Genomic DNA, 22,638 nt, shown 5'->3' with positions numbered 1-22,638 from the left:
AAGAGGCAGGAGTGAGTCCACAATCCAGCCAAAATTTAGAGTTATGATAGCATGTAAGAGCAGAAAAGAAGACTTAGGAAGAGTGAACAATGACAGATTACAAAAAAAAAAAAAGTCAAGTGAATATAACATTTCAAGAAGGAGAGAAAAGTCAATTATATTAAATGCTATTGAGAGAGAATGTAAGATAAAGAAATTAACCTTTAAATTTTGCAGCATGGAAGCCCTGAATTTTTTTAACAAAAGCAGTTTCAGTAAAGTTGACTGGATTAAGTCTTCAATGAAGTAAGTTAGAAAATTGGTGGTAAAGAAGTACAGACCGTGAATACAGACAACTCTTTCTAGGAATTTTGATTCATAAGAGAAGTAACTGTTTGGCCGATGGGATCACAGTGTTTATTTATATATATAGATATTGTAACATGCTGGTATATACTGTAGGAATAATCTAAAAGAGGGAAACATTGATATAGGTAGATATAGGTGACATGAGGGATAATTGAGGGGTATGATCATTGAAAAACTGGAATAGGTAGAATCTAGGGTTCAAGTAGAGGGGTTGGCTTTAGATGGTGGCACAGACAATTTAGTCTTAGTAATGGAAGTAAAGTCAGAGCTTTCTTTTTTGCTTTCTTTGTCCTCCAGCCATGTTCAGCTATTTGTGTGCAAGTGTAGAAAGGGCAGAGAGTTGGCTTATGCCTGATGTAGTAGACTGGGTCACTGTTCCAGATATTTCACTCCTCTTTATTATTAGGTAATCAGGGCCCTTGCTTTGATTTTGATTTGACATTGATGCATCCCATGTTAAGGTAGGCAGAGTATATTTCCCATCTCCACTGATAATGAGTATAACCATGTGACTTAATTTGGCCAACGGAATGTGGATTTAGGTGATAATATACAAGTTGAGAACTTAAGAGGTATATTGGATTTCCACTTGCCCTCTTGTGCATCTTCTAACCACAATGAGAAGAACATGTTCTAGCCATGTCTCAGAATGTGTATATAGAGCAGTCCTTAATCTGATGCAAAAATCTAAAATGCCCAGCTGATAAGCAGATCCATGAACAAAAAAATAAATAAAATAAATGTTTTGGTTGTAAGACACTGAGATTACAGGGTTAGTTGCTACTCAGTATTAATGCAACAATCACTGACTAATTCATCATGGTTCTGGTTTTGCCTAGTGAATATTAATAGAAGCTGGAAGATATACAATAAAATTGAAAGCACAAGGAAGCAAGTGACTATAATTATTGAAAATCTGTAAAGATCATTTATCAGAAGTTTGGGATATAAATGTTCAGTGTACTAAAATACACATACTTGTACAAAAATGATATGATAGATTTATCCAATGCTTTGTTGAAAATAAAGAATATATTACACATTTTCAAAGATCTAAGAATTTAGCAAAATAAAACTAGATTATCATGTCAGAACTAGCTCTTAATTATCTGTGCTATTGCTACTTGTCATGTTTGCTTTTATTTTAAGCATTTTACATTATTCTAATGATATATCAATGATTTTTCTAGGAATTAACATAAGCTAACTGTCTAGTTTTGATATCCTCCTTGTTCTGCTTTTTGTAAAGTAGCAACCAAAACTCATCAAATTACTTACCCAAATTTACCTTAAATTAAAAAAACACTCCCATGATCTTATAGAAATTACATGCTATGCAATAGATTTTTAGTAACAAAACACAAAAACAAATGACATCTGGAATAATGCCAGAAATGATATTTTTCAACTGACAAATTTTTTATAACTTATTATTGAAAATGTACACTTATCAGAATGAGGAAATTAACATTGGAACAAGATAATTAAATTATATATTGTATTCAAATTTGTCAATTATTCCACTGCTGTTCTTTCATTTCACAGAATACAATCCAAGATTTCACATTGCATTTAGATGCTGCCATTATCTCTTAGTCTCCTTCAATCTGTGACAAATCCTTAGCCTTTCTTTGTCTTTCACGACTTTGTCACCTTTGAAGAGTATAGTCAATTATTTTATAGAATGTACCTCAATTTGAGTTTGCCTGATTATTTTATGATAAGATTGAGAATATATATTTTGGGGAATAATATCAGAGAGACTATTTCCCCTTTTCAGTGTCTCTTTATCATGGGATACATGATGTTGATATATTTTATTACCAGTGATGATAATCTTTATCATAGGATTGAGGTGGTATCCTGCAGGTTTCATCACTGTAATACTAGTATTTTCTGTTTGTATTTAATAAATATTTCACAGAAATACACTGAGCAGATGCAAATATTCTCTTTGTCTTTGAGCTTTCACCATCTAATTTGATCATCCATAAGTGGATCTTGCTTGTATGAATTATATACTTTGTATTTCTTGAGAACACAAAACCTCAGTTGATTATATTTGTGTGTCTAAAACTGGGCTTTCCCTTGTGCTCATCTGATTCATATGTCTATCTTTAGCCAATACAAATTTAGGTAGGTTTTAAGTTTATCCTTAACTGTTAGTGTACATCTTCCAATTTTGCTCTTCTTTTACAAAAATTTTTTGGACATTACTGTTCTTTTGTCTTTTCATATGCATTTTAGAACAAGCTTGTCAATATCTACAAAAAAGCATATTGGGACATAGATTGGAAATTCATTTGATCTATATATCAAGTTAAAGAACATTGCCATTTTAACAATATTAGGTCTTCCAATCAATAAACATAATACACTTCCTATTTATTTGGGCTTACTGGATTTTGTTCATCAGGGTTTTGTAGTATTTACTATATAGATCTTGCATGTGTTTTGTTAAATTTTTATTTAACAACTGCAGAATTTTTGTTGTATTTGTAAATGACATTTTTAATGTCAAATTTCAATTATCTATTACCAATATAATGAAATGGGATTGATTTTTGTATATTCAACATAAGGAGTCTTTTAAAAAGTAATTTCACCTTTTATATTCTCTACAGAGGGAACATGTGTGGGTTTGTTACATGGGTATATTGCATGATGCTGAGGTTTGGGGTATGAATCCCGTCATGCAGGTAGTGAGCATGGGACGTAATAAGTCGTTTTTCAACTCAATCCCCCTTCCCTCTCACCCTCACAGTGTTTATTGTTTCCCATAATTATGTCCATGTATACTCAATGTTTCTCTCCCACTTGCAGGTGACAGCATATGGTATTTTGTTTTCTGTTCCTGCATTAACTTACTTAGGATTATTGCCTTCAGCTGCATCCACGTTGCTGCAGAAGAAAGGATGTCATTGTTTTTTAATGCTGCATGATATATATGCACCACATTTTCTTTATTCAGTCCACGGTTGATGGGCACCTAGATTGATTCCATATCTTTGCTATTGTGAATAATGTTATGATGAACATATGCATGCTTGAGTCTTTTATGGTAGAATGATTTATTTTCTTTTGAGTATATACCCAGTAATGGAATTGCTGGGTCAAATGGAAGCTCTGTTTTAAGTTCTTTGAGAAATCTCCAAATGGCTCTCCACAGAAGCTGAACTAATTTGCATTCCCACCAACAGTGTAGAAGTTTGGTTTTCTCCACAACCATGCCAGCATCAGGTATTATTTGATTTTTTAATAATAGCCATTCTGACTAGCATGAGATGGTACTGCCTTGTGGTTTTGATTTGCATTTCTCTAATGATTAGTGATGTTGAGCATTTTTTTCATGTTTGTTGGCTGCTTTTACATCTTCTTGTGAAAAGTGTTTTTTCATGTCCTTTGTCCATTTTTAATGAGATTGTTTGTTTTTGACTTGTTGATTTGTTGAAGTTCCTGATAGATTCTGAATACTGACCTTTGTCAGATGTAAAGTTTGTGAATATTTTCTCCCAATGTGTTTACTGTGTTTACAGGTTTTTGTATGTTTGTTGGTCTGTTTGTCTCTGTGCAGAAAACTTTAGTTTAATTAGGTCCCATTTGTCAATTTTTGCTTTGTTGCAATGGATTTTGGTGATTTAGCTGAAAATTCTTTACCAAGGCCAATGTAGAGAAAGATATTCTCTAGATTTTCTTGTAGGATTTTTATTGTTTGAGGTCTTACATATACATCTTTAATATATCCTGAGTTAATTTTTGTATATGGTAAAAGGGAGGGGTCCAGTTTCATACTTTTGTACATGGCTAGCCAGTTATCCCAACATAATTTATAGAAGAGGGTGTCCTTCCCCCAGTTGCATTGTCAGGCTGAAAATTTTCCCAAGTTTTATGCTCTGTTTCCCTTTTAATTATAAGTTCCAATTCCAAACCATCTCTTTGTGAATTCCTAAAACTGAACACTCTTAAGAGCACCTAGGTCACATCTTGAACACTTTGCTGCTTAGAAATTTCTTCTGCCAGGTATGCTAAATCATCTCTCTTAAGTTCAAAGTTCCACAGATCTCTAGGGCAGGGGCAAAATGTCACCAGTCTCTTTGCTAAAGCATAACAAGAATCACCTTTATTCCAGTTCCCAACAAGTTCCTCATCTCCATCTGAGACCACCTCAGCCTGGACTGCATTGTCCATATCACTATCAGCATTTTGGTCAAAGCCATTCAACAAGTTTCTGGGAAGTTCCAAACTTTCCCACATCTTCCTGTCTTCTAAGCCCTCAAAACTGTTCAAACCTCTACCTATTACCCAGTTTCAAAGTCGCTTCTACATTTTTGGGTGTCTTTATAGCACAATTCAAATCAAAATCCTAGCACATTTGTGTGTGTGTGTGTGTGTGTGTGTGTGTTTGGAAATTGGCTAGCTGATTCCAAAATTCTTATGTAAATGCAAAGGATCTAGAATAACTATAAAAATCCTGAACAAGAGAAAAAGTTTGAAGTATTGATGTTACGAAATATCAAGACTTACTATACAGCTATAGTAGTGGACAGTATGGTATTAGTGTAAGGACAGATGAAAAGAATATTTGAACTAAATAAAATCTAGAAACAGGCCCATTTATATACTGTCACTTGATTTTGGAGAAAAACAGTACAAAAAACCAATGAAAGAAAGTATGACTTTACCCATAAATGCTGCTAGGAAAATTTGGTATACATAATGACTAAATGGAACTTCGAGTCCTATATCTTACCATACTTGAAATTATCGAGATATGTATCATGAAAAGTAAACAACAAAGCTTCTAGGTAAAAGACAAATATATCTTCATGACTTTTTATGCCCCATATTGTTGAGATTATAGCCAGTATATACTACCTAAATTTCAGCTGAAGAGAGTCACCTGACCAAGGTAAAACTCCTTTCCTAAGGGCAGACTGCATTCAATGAATAATTGATGTGGAAGGTGAGGGAGGGATGTGCAAAATCCTGGTATCTTCATCCCAAATTGGGGTAACTCTGAGGAGCTATCCTAGCTTCAGTGCTAGCCACTGTGTGAGTTGACACCTTTGTCCCCACCTTCTCCCCCTACTCAATCCTGCTTCATCCTCTTCCCTCAGTGGTGTTGATCCTCAGAGCACTCCCTAATACACTTCCTATCCACTACCTTCCTTTTCAGAGTCTTCTTCCCAGGAAAACTATTCTGTAACAGTGATGTTTAAGATACTTTCAAGTGATACTTGGATCTATATGTTTACATTTTTTAAGTTATTTATTGGTGTTTTATAGAAGTACTGTGTAGAGGGTGAGAGTCCAAGCCCCAAATTCAAACCTGAGTTCCAGCATGTACTGTCTCTGAGTTCCTGGGCATAACTCCTATATATCTCAGCATATTCATCTCTAACATAGGAATATTAATAGGATTTATCTTATAGCATTGTAAGGACTAAATCAATTAATATTTGTAAAGTGCTTAAAATAGTTCTTGGCACATTGTATATTGCTATTGTTCATGGTAAATGACACCATTTTCCACTAGAATGCCTTTAAGTAAATTATTATATAGGTGATACAAAGATATGCCAAAAATTGTGAAGGTAATATATGAATAACTGAAATATGGAGAGTCTTTTCTAACAGAAATGTTGAAGAAGAGTAAAATATATGAAGGGTTAGGAATGTCAAAAGGAATAAGGCTGGATAATTTTTTTATATCTATTTAAATCTAGATACAGATGTAACTGTAGATATAGATATCAATTGTTCCATAAGAAGTTATTTTTTAGAAAACTGGTATTCACCAAGATACCAAAATTATTTAATCAATTAGTAATTTTAGTTTATAAAATTAAAACCATTTGTTTAGGAATTGTTTTATCTAGAAAAAAATGGATTTCATAAGAAAAATGACTATTTCTTTCTTTTCCAGTAATGTATTTCCTGGCATGTAACAGCAGGTGAGAGATCTTGTTTCATATAAAATTGAGGAAAAGTAGGAGTCCATTTTAAAGTTAACCTATTTTCATCTATACAAATAATCCCAATAACATATATTTGTACATAGTTTTAGTGTTTAGAAATGTCTTCACGTACACAATTGTGTATGTTTATCAAAAAGTCTTATTAGGTAAAACTGATATTTTTATAATGTCCAAAATAGGGTTCATACAGGATAGAAACTAGTCCAAGCTAATACAGCATATCCATGTTACAGTCAAAAGAACACAGATTATTTGACCATAATGTTCAATCCCCATACCTTGGCTACTTTCCTAAGGTTCTAGATCTAATTTTACATCTATGTGTAGATTTGTAAAGTAGCACTTTATTCTCTAGTGCTACAGTATGTAACACTAGAGATGTAATCATGCTAAACCTCCAACTTTTTTTAAATGTTAGTCAGAGGACCCAGTACGATGTTACAGCTAATGTATTTCCACAAGTTTAATCTTGTTTCAGTAACATTTGATTCTTTCCTATTAAAAGAGAAAAAAGAATACTGCAAGTCCTATAACTTTATTAGCTTTGTAGAAGGATGTTCTTTGAAATCACAATTCACCTACACTCTTGTCTCGTTCTTGGTTATTTGACCTAATTAAATCTGTAGACAAGATAACATTTCAAAGTGAAAACCTGGCAAGTTAAGATTCTTCACTGACAGAAATACCCTTTTCTTCTTCCTGTCTAGTTCTTGTCACCAGTTTTGAATGATAACGAAAGGAACAGTGAACTTTCTAAAAACAAAATGAAGTACTTCGCTATCTATAGTGTATTATAAAACTCATTGCAAGGAAATAGTTTCTAGAAACATATTTGCTTAAAGGAATAAAAGGGCTGTGAACCCTTTTCCCAATGGGAAAAATATAGTGTCAATGGCTAGAGCTCCAATCTAGGTCAACATATAACTACATCTAGATCTAATTTTACTAAACAACTGTATAAGCACAAGGAATTATAAAATTTCTGAAAGAAGGTAATATGAGAAATATTTACAGAAATTATTTTTATCCATGTCCTTTTGTAATATAGAGACTAAAATTTTTGTAAAGTCAGATTGACTGGGATGATGAATAGAGTGGCTGCTATTATGAAATGGAGCAGTAGCAGTCACACTTTGTTAGTCGTAACAGCTGTCACTCATTCTCCCTTACTGCCTAATATTGAACAGAATTGAATAGAATGCATTGTCACATCATATGGCAAATTAGAAGGTGCAAGTTTAGAACTTCCCTGCTGAACCAGTTCATGAGAAAATAACATTTATAAAAGTATATCTCTTGGCCAAATACATGTTTGAAATACATATCACTTTCTCTATCTAAAAATACACACAGCATTAGAGAGAGAGAGAGAGAGAGAGAGGCCTAGGAAACCCTGCCATAAAGAAACTTTGTTTAGCCAAGTATTTCTCAAATTCATTTAAGCATAGAACTTAGGGTTTTTATTTGTTTTTAATTATATTTTTGTAGCTACATAGTAGGTGTATATAACTTAGTTGTTTCTGTTTCTTTGTGTTTTTGTTTTTACAACATACTTACATAAACACTGGTCAAGGATAAGGTAATCTTTTCTGTTCTCAAATATTCACCAAAAAAATGTTCTATGTTAATGTAGGAACACTTAGTTTTAAGGGTATAAACGCTTTGTCTGTTACATGATAGTATCCCTAGAGGTAATTTTTGTAATACCGATAGTGCCCAATGTCTTATGCCAATAGTGATATAAGAAGTCAAGCTTCCATTTCTGTTGTACTCTTAATGTTTTATGTTCCTCAAATAAGTAGGAAAAACTCCTACATCTAGTATTATAGCATGTACAAATATCAGAGTAAGCAAAAAGTTTCTATAAAATAAACAAACCCCTTTGGAGATCTTATTATATAGAGCAGCAGGGAGCACATTATGAACTGTCAAATACACTACATAGGCCGGTGTGCATTGTTTATCTTAGAAAGCAAGTCATGGCAGAAACTAGAGAAAACAATAAGAAATTCACCAATAAACTGATTTAAATTTGAAAAAAATATTTTATGACAATAAGAAAAATAGAAATTATAATAAACTACATTTAATTTCTATTTTTCAGGCTAAAATTCTTAAAATTGGAACACAAATGTTGGTCTCTATGTTGCATAAAAATTGCATTATATATAACTACTAAATGTGGTATTTAAAATAAAAGTAGTTATTAGAAGGTTTATATTTTTGTTTTGTAAATATAGATTTTATTGACAGTCATAAATACTGTGTTTCAAAATAGTGAGGAAATGAATGTCCCTGAAAAAGAAGTTTAAATACTATAAAGATGTAGTTGTCCCCAAATGTAATTGCCATTAAGTAATTATTGGGATTTGGGAGGGGTTTGATAAAAATGTATTATAATTTTTACTAGAAGAATAAGTAGGTAAGAGAAAATAAACCATTTAAAAGACACTAGAAAGAAAGAAAGAAAATAGGAAAACAAAACCATGGGGTTTAAACTGTATGGCACTGGCATTAGATCTGAAATACAGATGCATGGAAAAGTATATATATGACCTGAATATCAGATAAGTCACATTGCAAACATAAATAGCAACAAAATAATTACTATTATTCAAGAAAAAAATGGAAAAGTGGCCAATTGAGGGGCATTCAAATTAGGTTTTCATTACATAGCAAAAAAGCACAATATAGATGAACTGAAAGAGAAAAATTGCCTACCTACCTGTAACCATTTCCTCATTAAAAACAAAGGAGAAGAAAAAGAAAATGTAGGTGAATTTTCAATTGATTTCACAATGTGGAACGACATTGAAAGTGTGGAATCAATGGAAGAAATGTTAAAAACAGAAAATGGCTCAAGTATTTAATGAATCAGTAAAATTAAGTATCAGCAGGTGTATAAATAGTTGCCACAAATATAACAATATTATTTGACATGAAGGCAGTTTTCAATTTTTTGCTATTATAAAAAATGCAATATCAAGTGTATTTATTCATACATTAACCATACTTTGAATATATCTTTGTTTTAATTTTTAATTTTTGCTGGTATCTGGTAGGTATATATATCCATGGGGTATATGGCATATTTTGATACAGGCAAAGAATGTGTGATAATCACATCAGGGTAAGTGGGATATCCATCACTTCAAGCATTTATGCTTTGTGTTACAAATAGTCCAGTTATACCCTTTCAGTTATTTTTAAATGTACAATTAAATTATTTTTTACTATAGTCACTTTGTTGTGTTAGGAAATACTAGAACTTATTCATTCTTTCTATTTTTTGGTACCCATTAACCCTCCCCTCTTCTCCTCATGGCCCCATCCCCATTAACCCTCCCCTCTTCTCCTCATGGCCCCATCCCCACCCATTACTCTTCCCAGTCTCTGGTAACCATCATTCTACTCTCTATCTCCATGAGTTCGATTGTTTTATTTTTAGATCCCACAAATAAGTGAGAACATGAGAAGTCTGTCTTTCACTTAACATAATGACCTCCAGTTTTATCCATGTTGTTGCAAATGGCAGTATCTCTCCCTCTCTTTTACGGCTGAATAGTACTATATTGTGTATATGTACCACATTTTCTTTATCCATTCGTCTGTTCATGGACACTTAGGTTACTTCCAAATCTGGGCTATTGTGAATAGTGCTGCAATAAACATGGAAGTACAGATATCTCTTCAATATACTGATTTCCTTTCTTTAGGGTATATACCCAGCAGTGGGATTGCTGGATCATATGGTAGTTCTAGTTTTAGTTTTCTGGGGAACCTCCAAACTGATCTTCACAGTAGTTGTACTACTTTACATTCCAACCAACAGAACTGGCATTACTAGGTCAAAAGAATTACAGTTGCAAAGTTTCTTTTAATACGTTACAAAGTGTGCTTTCCAAAAACTATGTAGTAATTTGTATTCCCACAAGTACTGTTTGATTATTCCAGCTTCACTATAGAAACATTAGCGATTGTAGTTCCATTAAAAGACAAAAACAAACTTAAAAAAAGGGAAACAAATCTAGATGGTCATTTTAAAAAATCACTATCTGATTATTAGTGACATTGAACATATGTTAAACCATTTTTTGGCCATTTGTACTTTCGCTTTTGTGAACTGTTGTTCATATTCCTTTTAATGCATTGCAAAGAAATAGAAAGCAAAAATTTTGAAACACAAAAAGATTCAGGTATGCCATTAAGCAATGATTTTGATTCTTTGTAAGTTAATTTTTCTGAATTGCACTCTCCATAATTCAGTGAGAATAATAATAACACCCACCTGTCCCTTGAAGTTGTAGCAAATGAATTGAATTAATGACATTTAGGATGTTTTTATAAATGGCTACAGAAAATGTAAGAGAAATTAACCCATTCTTATTGAAATGTTAGTAGTGGTTATTTATTTCAGTTAGTATTTTTGTATTAATTATGTTAAGATAATTCATATATTATATTTACCAAAACAATTATGTTTTGTATTTTTAAAACATTATCATTGTTAAGCAAATTCATACTTTTTTAGCTTTAGATTTTTAAGAAACTTCATTAGTTCTTAGAATTTTTCCTATTCATCAACACACAGGTGGGGTGGTTAATATATAAAAGAAATAGATATAGCCTGGGCGCGGGGGCCCATGCCTGTAATCCCAGCACTTTGGCAGGCCAAGACAGGTGGATCACCTGAGGTCAGGAGTTCGAGACTAGCTTGACCAGTATGGTGAAACCCAATCTCTACTAAAAATACAAAAATTAGTCACGTGGGATGGTGTGTGCCTGTAGTCCCAGCTACTCGGGAGGCTGAGACAGGTGAATTGCTCGAACCCGGGAGGCAGAGGTTGCAGTGAGCTGAGATTGCGCCACTGCACTCCAGCCTGGGCGACAGAGTGAGTCTCCATCTCAAAACAAAACAAAACAACAACAACAAAAAGTCTCAAAAACAAAACAAAACAAAACAAAACAACAAAAATTTATACCCTGCAATAAATTCACAGTGAAACGGTAGTTAAAACTACTGATACTTTTTATTAGTATTAAAACTACTGATACTACTTTTTATTAGTATCAGTATACTACTTTTTATTAGTATCAGTAGTTTTAACACACTATTTATAATTTTCTGAAATCTTTCTTGACTCATATAACCATGTGTTAAGTGGTATGCTATTCAACCATGGAAAATTTCAAAGTTAAAATACTTGGCAAATCTTACTTATGTTCTGAGGAATTAAAAATAATACAAATGTAATGAATATATATATGTGTGTGTGTGTGTGTGTGTATATATATGTGTGTGTATATATATATAAAGGTTTTGCCATCCATCCATGTTTTTCTGTCAACTTACTAAAATTTGTTCCAAAATTTTAAAACTATATTTTTAATTTGTGTTAAATATTTACTCAGGCAATAGACATATATTTCATTATCTCTGAAATGCAACAACAAACAGAATGATAGAATGTAAGGTAGAAATCCTGTACCTTGCATTTCACTCGCAGAACTAAATCTGAAGGCAGGACTCTCATAGATGAAGCTATCCCAGCAATGATCAATGACAAAATTCCTGGGATATTCCACACCTAATTAAAAAATAAAGAGATATTACACTTCAATGTCATATTCAAGAAGAAAAACAGCAGTGGAGATGGAAATAGAATAAAAATTATCCTCTAATAGGAAACTTATAAGATGAATATCTTTCAAAGTATATTTTAAAATGAGATTTAAATTGCATTTTTGAAGAACATATTTAATAATATAAATGGCTTTATCTATGATGTTTAAAAAAATAAACTCGTAAATTCTTGGAACTTTCAGGTGGACACAGTGGCATGTGCCTATAATTCCAGCTACTGGGTAGTCTGAGGCAGGAAGATTGCTTGAGGCCAAGAGTTCAAGGCCAGTCTGGGCAACATAGCAAGACCACATCTCTATATTTTAGAAATCTTCAAATTTTAATTTGAACTACTCAACAAGCAGATACTAAGAGTGAACTACTCAACAAGCAGATATTAAGACTCTATTTGGGCCGGGCGCGGTGGCTCAAGCCTGTAATCCCAGCACTTTGGGAGGCCGAGACGGGTGGATCACGAGGTCAGGAGATCGAGACCATCCTGGCTAACACGGTGAAACCCCGTCTCTACTGAAAAATACAAAAAACTAGCCGGGCGTGGTGGCGGGTGCCTGTAGTCCCAGCTACTTGGGAGGCTGAGGCAGGAGAATGGTGTGAACCCGGGAGGCGGAGCTTGCAGTGAGCTGAGATCTGGCCATTGCACTCCAGCCTGGGCGGCAGAGTGAGACTCCGTCTCAAAAAAAAAAAAAAAAAAAAAAAAAAAAGAGTCTATTTGAGCCTGCTATTTAAAAATAGATTGTACTGATGAATACAGCTGGCCTTCTGTATCCATGGGTTCCACATCCATGGATTCAACCAAAGGCAGATTGAAAATCTTCAAAAAATAATGGATGGTTTTTCCTGGTCTTTATTCCCTACATCATACACTATGACAACTATTTATATAGCATTTACATTGTATTAGGTATTCTAAGTAATCTAGAGATGATTTAAAGTATATGAGAGTATATGTGTAGGTTACATGCACACACTCTGCCATTTTGTATCAGGGACACGGGGATTCACGGATTGTGATATCCTTGGAGGTTCTGAAATCTATCCACTATGGACACAGAAGGATGGCCTATATATAAATATGCACAAATAGACAACATTTATCCAATGTTAACAATAAGTTTAAACCAATAAATACAAAAATATGTTTATTAATTCTCTATTTAAAAGATAAGCTCTACTTACATTAAAAATATGAGTTGATGGTGCTAAGTGGTTACATTTCAAATGTAAATATATATATGTTGAAGGAAATGCCAAAAGATATTTACTAACAGTGGTATATGATAAAAGGGAAACATGTTTTGAGATCATTGTATATAGATCAGTGTTTCTAAAAGTGGAGTCTTCTGACAACCTGCATTGGAATAGCTTGTGATGGCAGGGCCTCACCCCAGCCCTTATGAATCAGAATAAATGAATGTGGACCTGGGAATATGAATTTTGATAAGCTCTCAAATATTGTTTACTGAATTTGGAGTGTTATTAATCAAAAATCAAATAAAACAAGTTTCAAATGTTAAGGTAACTTATCAGCATCTAAAAATAAAATAATTGTAAGCAAGTAGAGTCTCAGATTACTCACTTCAAAAATGGTTGTAATTATTCTACATTTACTTTCTATTAGTACAATAACATTAACTATTTCTTATGAGCAAAATAAACTAAGACAAATAATCCAATTAAACTGAGTTATAAAGACTTAATATATTTGATACCCCAACTTCCCCGCCAAAAAGTCTCAAATTTCTCAATACTATTTATTTATTAATTCAAATGTTTTAAAAGTTGCATGTCTGAATTTGGGAGGGATTTTTAGGTTCCAGGAGTTTTTCTTACACCAATTTATCTTTCTTCTTAAGTATAAAACCATGCTCATCCTGACTGGCAATTTGCAATGATTACTACATATATTACATAAATATTTGTTCAACTCTGGATCTACTTTAGATAAGACTCAGAGGACCTCCAGGGATTTTCATAACTAATTCTACCATGTGAAATGAAATGTACTGTTATTTCTTCTCCACATCATGTAAGTGTGATTAACTTATAATTATGCGACATTGTGCACTTTATTACTTTACTGCTGCTGAACATCATGGCCATAATTAACCCAAAGCCAAAAAGAATGCATCAATGTACTTTGTTTTCATTGACTAATTCTCATATGAAAGTTGATATCTGTAAAACTAATATATTATGTTAATTAGTAAGCCTAGTTTTATTCAGTGCTATTTTGTTTTGCACCAATAAACTACCAATATATAAAACAGAATTCATTTTTATTTAAATATTTGAAACAGATCACTAATATTGCATTTAAATTTGGATTGAATAGAAAGTGAATAATTTCCAGACTATAGCTATTTTAATAGAAAAGTAATCAAAACAGTTTTGTATTCATTAATTACTGATTCACTCATTTACAGAACTTTTAAGTATACAGTCCATGCTGAGTGCCATACAAAATCAAAAACAACGAATGTATTTATGTGGGTATATGTTTGCAGATACATATACATATGTTTTCTCCACATGAGGGATAGTTTTGGAATGCACATACAACAGTTTCCAGCATGAAATAGACGCTCAATGATCGACTATTAAAAGACTGCTAACAAAGGTTTAGAACATTGAATGAAGATGTGTCCTTAAATGTGTAATATGTGTAAATCAGCCCCTAATTTCTAATGTTTCATCTCAGTTGCTTACTTTCATTCATGGCTACCCTTTCCTTCTCCGCCTTTATTCCCATCTGAGCAGGGTCAAAACTTGAGAGATGCGGTCTTGGGTAGGGGACATAATTACGGATGAGAAAATACTGTGAGAATTGTGTCCATGAACACCAGTTACTGAGCGAGGGTACGCGTCCAGGAAGCCAAAGCATGTATGTACACGACAGGATGTATGTACAGGGTGTATGTACACACAGGACATATGTATGTGTACAAAGCATATATATACACAAGAGGAAGCCAAAGCATGTATGTATTAGGCCAAGCCAGTGTTGGATGGCAGAGTGAAAAAGAGGAGAGACAGCTGAGAAAATGTGAAACGAATGGCAGTAGGGGCATTTCTTAGGGACTTTGGATGGAATGGAGGGAGGCCTGTTCCCCTAAGATCCAAGGGGAGATGTCAAAGAGAGGGGCAAGTGCCATATTTTAGATCATGTAACTGGCTTTAAAACTACCATCTCTGAGCAGATAAAAAATTGAGTGGTCCTAAAGAGGGCAGTCAGACACAATGAGCTCAACATGCTGTTCCACCGCTTACTCACTGTATGGCTTTGGGGAATTTTTCAGCCTGAGGTTCCTCATTGGAAAGGCAGGAATAGTGACTTCCAGGATTTTGGGGGGAGTTTGGGTACAGTCATGTTGATGAAGCTCAAGTGTGGTAACATAAAGGGATCTTAATAAATCCTAGCTGCCCAGACTGTTTGAAAGCTATTCTGCAGCATCCTGCTCCTCATGGGATTCATTAATGGTTTACTTTAGAGACATCTTTACTATCCTCAGGTTGTTTAGGTACCTCCTCTCTTGCCACCCTATCTTATTAATCTTTTGAAACTGGCATGGCTTCAAATATGTACGGATGTCTGAAACATTATCTTCTCTACACCTTGCCTTGGGTAATGTTCAACTGAAAGCTCTTTCAAACATTCACTCTGAGGGCTGGGTGCAGTGGCTCATAAGCCCAGCAATTTGGGAGGCCAAGGACGGCGGATCACTTGAGGTCAGGAGTTCCAGACCAGCCTAGGCAACATGGCAAAACATCGTCCCTACAAAACATACAAAAAATTAGCTGGGCATGGTGGCACATGCCTGTGGTCCCAGCTACTGGGAAGGGTGGAGTGGGAGAATCATCTGAGCCCGGGAGGTGCAGGCTGCAGTGAGCTGAGATTGTGCCTCTGCACTCTAGCCTAGGTGACCAAGTGAGACCCTGTCTCAAAACAAAACAAAATATTCCCCCCCGTTCCTGTTACAGGTTGCACATCTCCTTGCGTGAAGAGTTCTATTCCTAAGTTGGGTATATCACAAAAATATGAAATACAAAAAAAGATGAATTAGAATAATTTTTTAGAAAGTTGAAACAAGATTAGGGACACCATCTGCAGTCAAGGATGAGACACAGTATGGTCATGTCACTTACTTGGAATAAGCCAAAATGTTTTCTTAGAAACCAATATACTGAGGAAAAATGTAGTGACATAATCAGATTCCACAGTACAAAAACCAGACAATTGCTCAAAAGAGGCAACCATTCTTCCTGATACTAACAGCTGATTCTTAAAAAGATTTCATTTAAAAAGATTGCAATGTAATAAGAAAGCCTTTGATGTACTGATCTTCACCAGTACATCATGATGACCTCCTTAAAATATTTCTATGCAATCTGGTGTTATGGGTAAACGACATCACGAAACAGTGAAATTCACTGAACACAATTCTTAATGTGGTTGGGAGAGGGTGTAGTTGATTTCAAGTACCGGGCTTTTGGCTCCTTCTATTTAATCTGTTAAATAGATTTCAGACCACTCACAGAAACAGATTGCAAGTCTTTCCTGTAATTCTTTACTAACTATCTCTCCACTCGAGCTTTTCAGTTTTATATATAACTAGGTGAACAGTTAGTGAGAAATTGTTCTGCCTGCTTACTGAGAAGCCATGTGCAAAGGTATACAGAAACCTGGCTTTGCAGAGTTGGGATTTTAATCTTACTTCCTTCACTTAATAGCTCTGTGATCATGAACAAGTTGTTAAGCCTCTCCATTAATCAATTTTATCCTCCTTAAAAACAGATATAATGACTATTTCAGAGGGTTCCTGTCTTAGTTGGGGTTTCCTCAGAAGCTGTTATTTGGGACGTCACCTCAGGAAATGTCAGTAGGGAAGTGCAAAAGTGAGACAAAGATTAGGACTACAATGAATGGTGTATTATAAAGGAAGTTACTACTGTGGATACATGAGGTTCAAGGCAGCTAGGGAACTCTGAGAGCCAGTGCAGAACACACATCTCAAAGGTATACTGCTCAGGGGAATGGGAACTGTTATATTTTCCCACCACTTCCTGTCATCCATAGGTTGAGGAAAAATTAACTCACTAGGGCAGCCAGAGGAAATACCCAAAAGAGTTACGGGTGTTGGTAGCTGGACAATGGCCCAGATAAATACTAGTTGCATATTTCTTGTCCTGAGATAACATAAAGAATCACACACATGAAGTGCTCAGTATAGTCTTTATAACTGGTAACTATTATGTATCCCCAGATTCAATCACAACTGTGCATCACCTGTTAAATTACAAGGGCACCATATGCCTTAACTGAAAGTTAAGTTAAAGGTCGGGTTCACACCCTCATGTGCAAATTGTGGAGCATAACAAGTATTTATGCTTGAGTGAATGGCAAGCCACTCTACTAAGTAATTCCCTGTGAATGGTGCCAAAATTCTCCTTAGGAAATAATGGTAAGTTTGTTGTAATGCACAGACCAGTGTGTGCCCAAGGTGCTCAATTTCTTCTCCAAATAGCACAACCACAATAATATTTAGCATCGGACTGTTTTAAGATGGATATAACAAAACACTCATCTTGAGTGTTAAAAATATCAGGAATATAGGTAAGCCTCTAGAAACATACTTTTAGGCAACATAGTATAGTTGTCTGAAGAAAAAGTAGTCTGGAAACATGAAACATTAAATATGTTTGCCAAAGAAACAGATTCTCAGACTTTTGGGAAAACTCTAGGTATATATTGTGAACTTTTCTGCTACCTGTGGTCATGGACTTTTCCACTGTTACTGGCTTAAATCTTCTGAGCTTTGCTTCTCAATTCCAGTTCTCCCCCAACCCATCCATATCCATCATCCACAAATAATTCTAGAGTCAGCATTCAAAATGCGGGTTATAAAGTACAGCTAATCTTTTGAAAACTCTCATTATCTAGAGGATAAAAGTTGGATTCCTTATGATAGTATTTAAGACTTTTTCAATATCCTAACATATCTCCTCTCTCTTTTGCCCCTCTCTCTCAGATAGATATGTAGATAGATGATACATAGATAGAAAGATGATAGATTGATAGGCAGATAAATAGATAGTATTAAAGAGTTTAGCCTAAAACTGCCTCTTTACATATTTTAAGTTCAACCCAAAGGTTTCTCTGTACATAGAGAACTATAAGCTATACGGAACTGTAAACAGACTACAAGCCTACTCTTGTGCCAATCACTGAGGTTTGGCCAATCAGAGGTTGCCAACTGTTCAAACTATGTTCAAATAAGGCAAACTCAGAGCTGTAACCAATTCGGCTGTTTTTGTACCTCCCTTCTGTTTTCTGTATGTCACGTTCCTTTTTCTGTCCATAAATCTTATACCACATGGCTATGCTGGTTACTGGGCCTACTCTGGCTTAGGAGGCTGCCTGATTCATGAATCAGTATTTGCTCAATTAAACTCTGTTAAACTTAATTCGGCTTAAATTTTTCTTCTATCACTACACAGACAGAGTTAGAAATACATAAAATATATAAAGATCTTCAAATTCACTACTTTTTCTAAGAAGGCAGCATTTTCAGAATTTCAGACTGACTATCAAACTTCTGGGTTGCCCAATTCTCTGTCTTTTCTCCTGCTAATAATATCTTGGCTATTTCTATTTTTATACTTCTCCCAGAAATAATGCCTTTTGATATTCCAAAGATCTTTGGTACTTAGTTTCTACTGTGTTATCTCTAAGTTTTAGAAATTTGGATATTTTATTTATGGTCCAGTCATTCAGCAGACAAGCATCAAAAGCCTGCTCTGTCTTATTTGCTCAAGTTACTAATAGATCATGCCTGCAAAGATCTCACAAATATTGTGGGATTAACAAATATTAGCTACAATGAGTGTGACAAATATTTAAATCAAGCTATGTACAAGTTGCCAGGCTATCCATAAGGGGAAGAAATCATTCCAGGATTTGCAGCTAATGAGGAGGGAGGGAGAGAGAGAGAGAGAGAGAAATGAGGAATGCAGGATGCAGGATCTGAAATGCTGTGAGGTTCCTCACACCAGCAAGGAACCATTTGGTGAGATGAGTCTTGTTATCAACTTGCCCAAGAATTTTTTTTTTAATTCTGTAGAATCTGTAAGAAAATTTACATCTTCTTTTAAAAGCCAAAATGAGATTGCCTACTCCTATCATGAAATAATTTAAAGACATTTACAGATATTTAAATGAGAAGGTATTTGATATGGTTTAGCTTTGTGTCCCCACCACCCAAATTTCATCTTAAATTGTAATCCCCAGGTGTTAAGGGAGGAATCTTATGGGAACTGACTGGATTATGGGGTGGTTTATCCCATGCTGTTCTCATGAGAGTGAGTGAATTTGTATGAGATCTGATGGTTTTATAAGTGTTTGATATTTCCTCCTACACACTTGATCTCTCTCCCCTGCCGCCATGTTAACACATGCCTGTTTTTTTTTTCCCATTATGATTGTAAGTTTCCTGAGGCCTCCCCAGTCATGAAGAACTGTCAGTCAATTAAACCTCTTTCCTTTATAAATTACCAAGTCTTGGTATTTCTTTATAGCAGTGCAAAAATGAACTAATACAGTATTAATCTCTACTTTTAATGAGTATATTTTGCATATATATCAAATATTTTAATTCTTCTCATCAGTCATGTTTTTCAGTAGACCCTGTTTTTCTGTAGATCAAATTGTGAGGCTTAGCCACCAACGACTATAAGCACAAGTAGATACGTAGATAATGCATTAAAAAAACCCACAAAAGGGAGAAGGATAAGAATATAGCAGAAAGGGAGATGCCATCACCAACAAAGGGGAAAGATGTTCTTTTTCACATAGGATAGGGAGACAGAGAAAGAGAAATAAGACATCAAAGGTCTGTGAATCTTCCTTTGTCTCACATCTCCTCAGGTTTAAGGAAGAAGCGGGAGAAACAAAGCCTGAACATTTGCCCGAGAGAGTGAGTTTACTTAAAAGAGACTGTTTTGAACTGCAAAAGACTGATCAATTTTTAATTGTCAAGCTTACTATGTTTTATTGTTACATAGCAGAAAGAAATGTATAGCAATGTTAGAAAATTAGAAAGTTACATTATTTTAAAATTTATTTTAAATGTTAAAATCTTAATCCAAATTTGTTTTTATTAACATGCTCATAGTTATAAAGTAATTTGGCTGCACCTATCCTGAATAATTCCATTCCCTGGAAAGATCCATTGATATGTCTTGTGTGCTCACATTCTAGAAATTCTGTGTCCTACAATTGGTATAAATATCACAAAGACATATTTTTTGGTGCATATCTAAATTTATGATTTAAATCCCAGCCAAACACAATAACTTTTATATTTAATTTTGTCAGTTCCATGTTCCTTTTTCTCTAACAGTTACTTCAAACCACCACTCCACTCTTCAAATTCTCTACTATATCTCTTTTCCTCAGCAGATAAAAATGTAAATATATGACTGCTCCGAATTCCAAAGCCCTTCCACTACCTACCAATTTATTGACATCCATATTTGTTTTATTTTACCCCCACCCGAGGAAGAAATCCTCTCCTGTTCAGTTCTTTCTTTACCTCTGTTCTGATTCCAACCCTCCTAGACCCTTAGCCTATCAGTTAAACCTTACATCATTTATATCTTTAACTCCTGCTCCACCCTGGCTTCTTCCTTCTGCTTATACATATGCTCAAGTCTTTTCCATCTTAAAATACTAATTTCCTTGAGCTTGCAGTCAACATTTATTAAACACCACATGCCTCTCCTGATCGCAGCCAAAATTCTTATAAGGGAATTTTACATGAGATGAAATTACTTTCTTAATATTTAAAATTATTTCAATCCAAGAAGATGAAGAAATGATGGAAAAGCACCAAAGTGCAACAGTTAAATGACATGTTCAGCTTCAACATCAATCAAAAATTTGCGATGATGATAAAATATAATGTTCTTTCAATCAGATTAATGGAGATTAAAGACAATGTTATTACTCAGGGCTTACATAGTTCTGGAAAATAGGTAATGTCTATATTACACTCCTAATTGCAGCATGAATTGCAAAGGTATAAACATTCCGGAGAGTAAGTTGGTCATGCATATAAAAAATCACAAAATATATAACTTTAACCCAATAATTGCACTAATAATATTTTGAGTAGAAGTAGTAATAATAATTGAAAAGATAAATTGGTAATGCTTGATATTAGATTGAAAATGTGTTTCAAAAAATTCATGCTGAGTTAATTTTTAATTCAGACTCACATTATTTATTTATTTAATATAAAGTGATCAAACTCTTCAAATAATCTAATTAAAAACACGCACCCTCAACATGGCATAAAAAAAGGACAAGACTAGTTGAAGTCAAAATTTATTGCAAATATGTTGTCTCTTTATTAAGAAAATGTAAAAATGAAACAAAATCACAATATCAGAATTTCTATAAAGTTTTGAGGAATAAGCATTGGCACATTTGAATAATATCATAAGAATCTTACAGATCTACTAATTTACATATTTGGGTTTACAGATCAAATTGGAAGAACTTGATTTGTTAAACAGATATCTAATTCTGATTCTGTACCATTATGAGCTGTGATTTCAGCCAAAATACTGCATCTCTCAAATCTTGTTTTCTCTTTTATAAGATAATTTGCTCTACAGATTTCTAGAGTATTCATTTGTTCTAAAATGTTTTGATTCTATGATAAAATAAGTCTGATAAATACCTATAAAATAACATGTAAAATATCAGAAAAACAACTTACTTGTCAGTGTGATATCAATGAGGACATCTTCCGTTGTGGGATTTTTGAAAGGTATAACAATAGATGACTGAAGACCAATGCGTGTGGTTATTCTTTCTGTGTCTAGAGGCTGGGGAAATAGTCCTACTCCAGATAAGTAGAATTTCCATTCTGTAAACTGTTTGAAGATAATTATTTATAACATATGTGTCCTAACTGCATATACTTTATTTGCAATACTTAATAAGTATAATGCATATAAAAATCGGGACAGATAAGAAAAGTTTTGTTGCTAAAAAGCATTGCTTTATTTTTCCTTTCTTTTCCAAATTCCTTTTAATTTTATGGAAAAATAATTCTATGTATTTTTACATTGAGGCAGAAGAGGGCAAAAGTGCAATATTCAAATATCAAAATATTTCAATGCACATAAAGTTATTATAGCAACATAAAAGAGAAAGTTCAATGGAAAATCTGGCACTTCTGTTCAAGTTTTTTTTTAAACAAACTTGGTACCAAACACTGCATGTAGTTTCCAAACTCTTTGGGTGAATTTCAAATGAAATTCAGATAGCTACCACATTAAGGCAAAGAAGATGAGGCACAGATTGAAGCTCCAATAAAAGGAAAAACATACAATTGCATGCCATATTATTTATCCCCATCATCGAGTCCAGTGCATTATCTGTTATTGCATGATATGGATAAATGAATAAAAATTTATGTGAAGGAGATTGAATGTGGTTATTATTTTTATCTAGGTTTCATAAGCACATAAAGCTCCGTTTGAAAATCTCTTTGTAGTTTAGGATAAAAGTCCCTTCAAAGTACAGTAGATTGTGACTCAGTTCTAGGGTCTCTTAAACTTCTGCAACAAACACTTTGCTAATGTTGCAGATGAATAAAAGGA

The 22,638-nt window shown here is 34.0% G+C and overlaps 1 protein-coding gene across 1 annotated transcript in view; it reads right to left on the bottom strand.

The window, feature by feature from the left end:
* Positions 1-22,638, bottom strand: part of CFAP47 (cilia and flagella associated protein 47) — a 434,654-nt gene that overhangs the window by 69,301 nt on the left and 342,715 nt on the right. Inside the window, exons 56-57 of the mRNA XM_025371837.1 lie at positions 21,750-21,906; positions 11,816-11,914 (exon numbers count right to left, since the gene is read on the bottom strand). Of these exons, the coding sequence (XP_025227622.1) occupies positions 11,816-11,914; positions 21,750-21,906 (256 nt within the window). The remainder of the gene's footprint in view (positions 1-11,815; positions 11,915-21,749; positions 21,907-22,638) is intronic.

The sequence above is a fragment of the Theropithecus gelada genome, chromosome X, assembly GCF_003255815.1.
Source record: "Theropithecus gelada isolate Dixy chromosome X, Tgel_1.0, whole genome shotgun sequence".
Taxonomy (NCBI): domain Eukaryota; kingdom Metazoa; phylum Chordata; class Mammalia; order Primates; family Cercopithecidae; genus Theropithecus; species Theropithecus gelada.
This window is presented reverse-complemented; position numbering and strand designations above follow the sequence as displayed.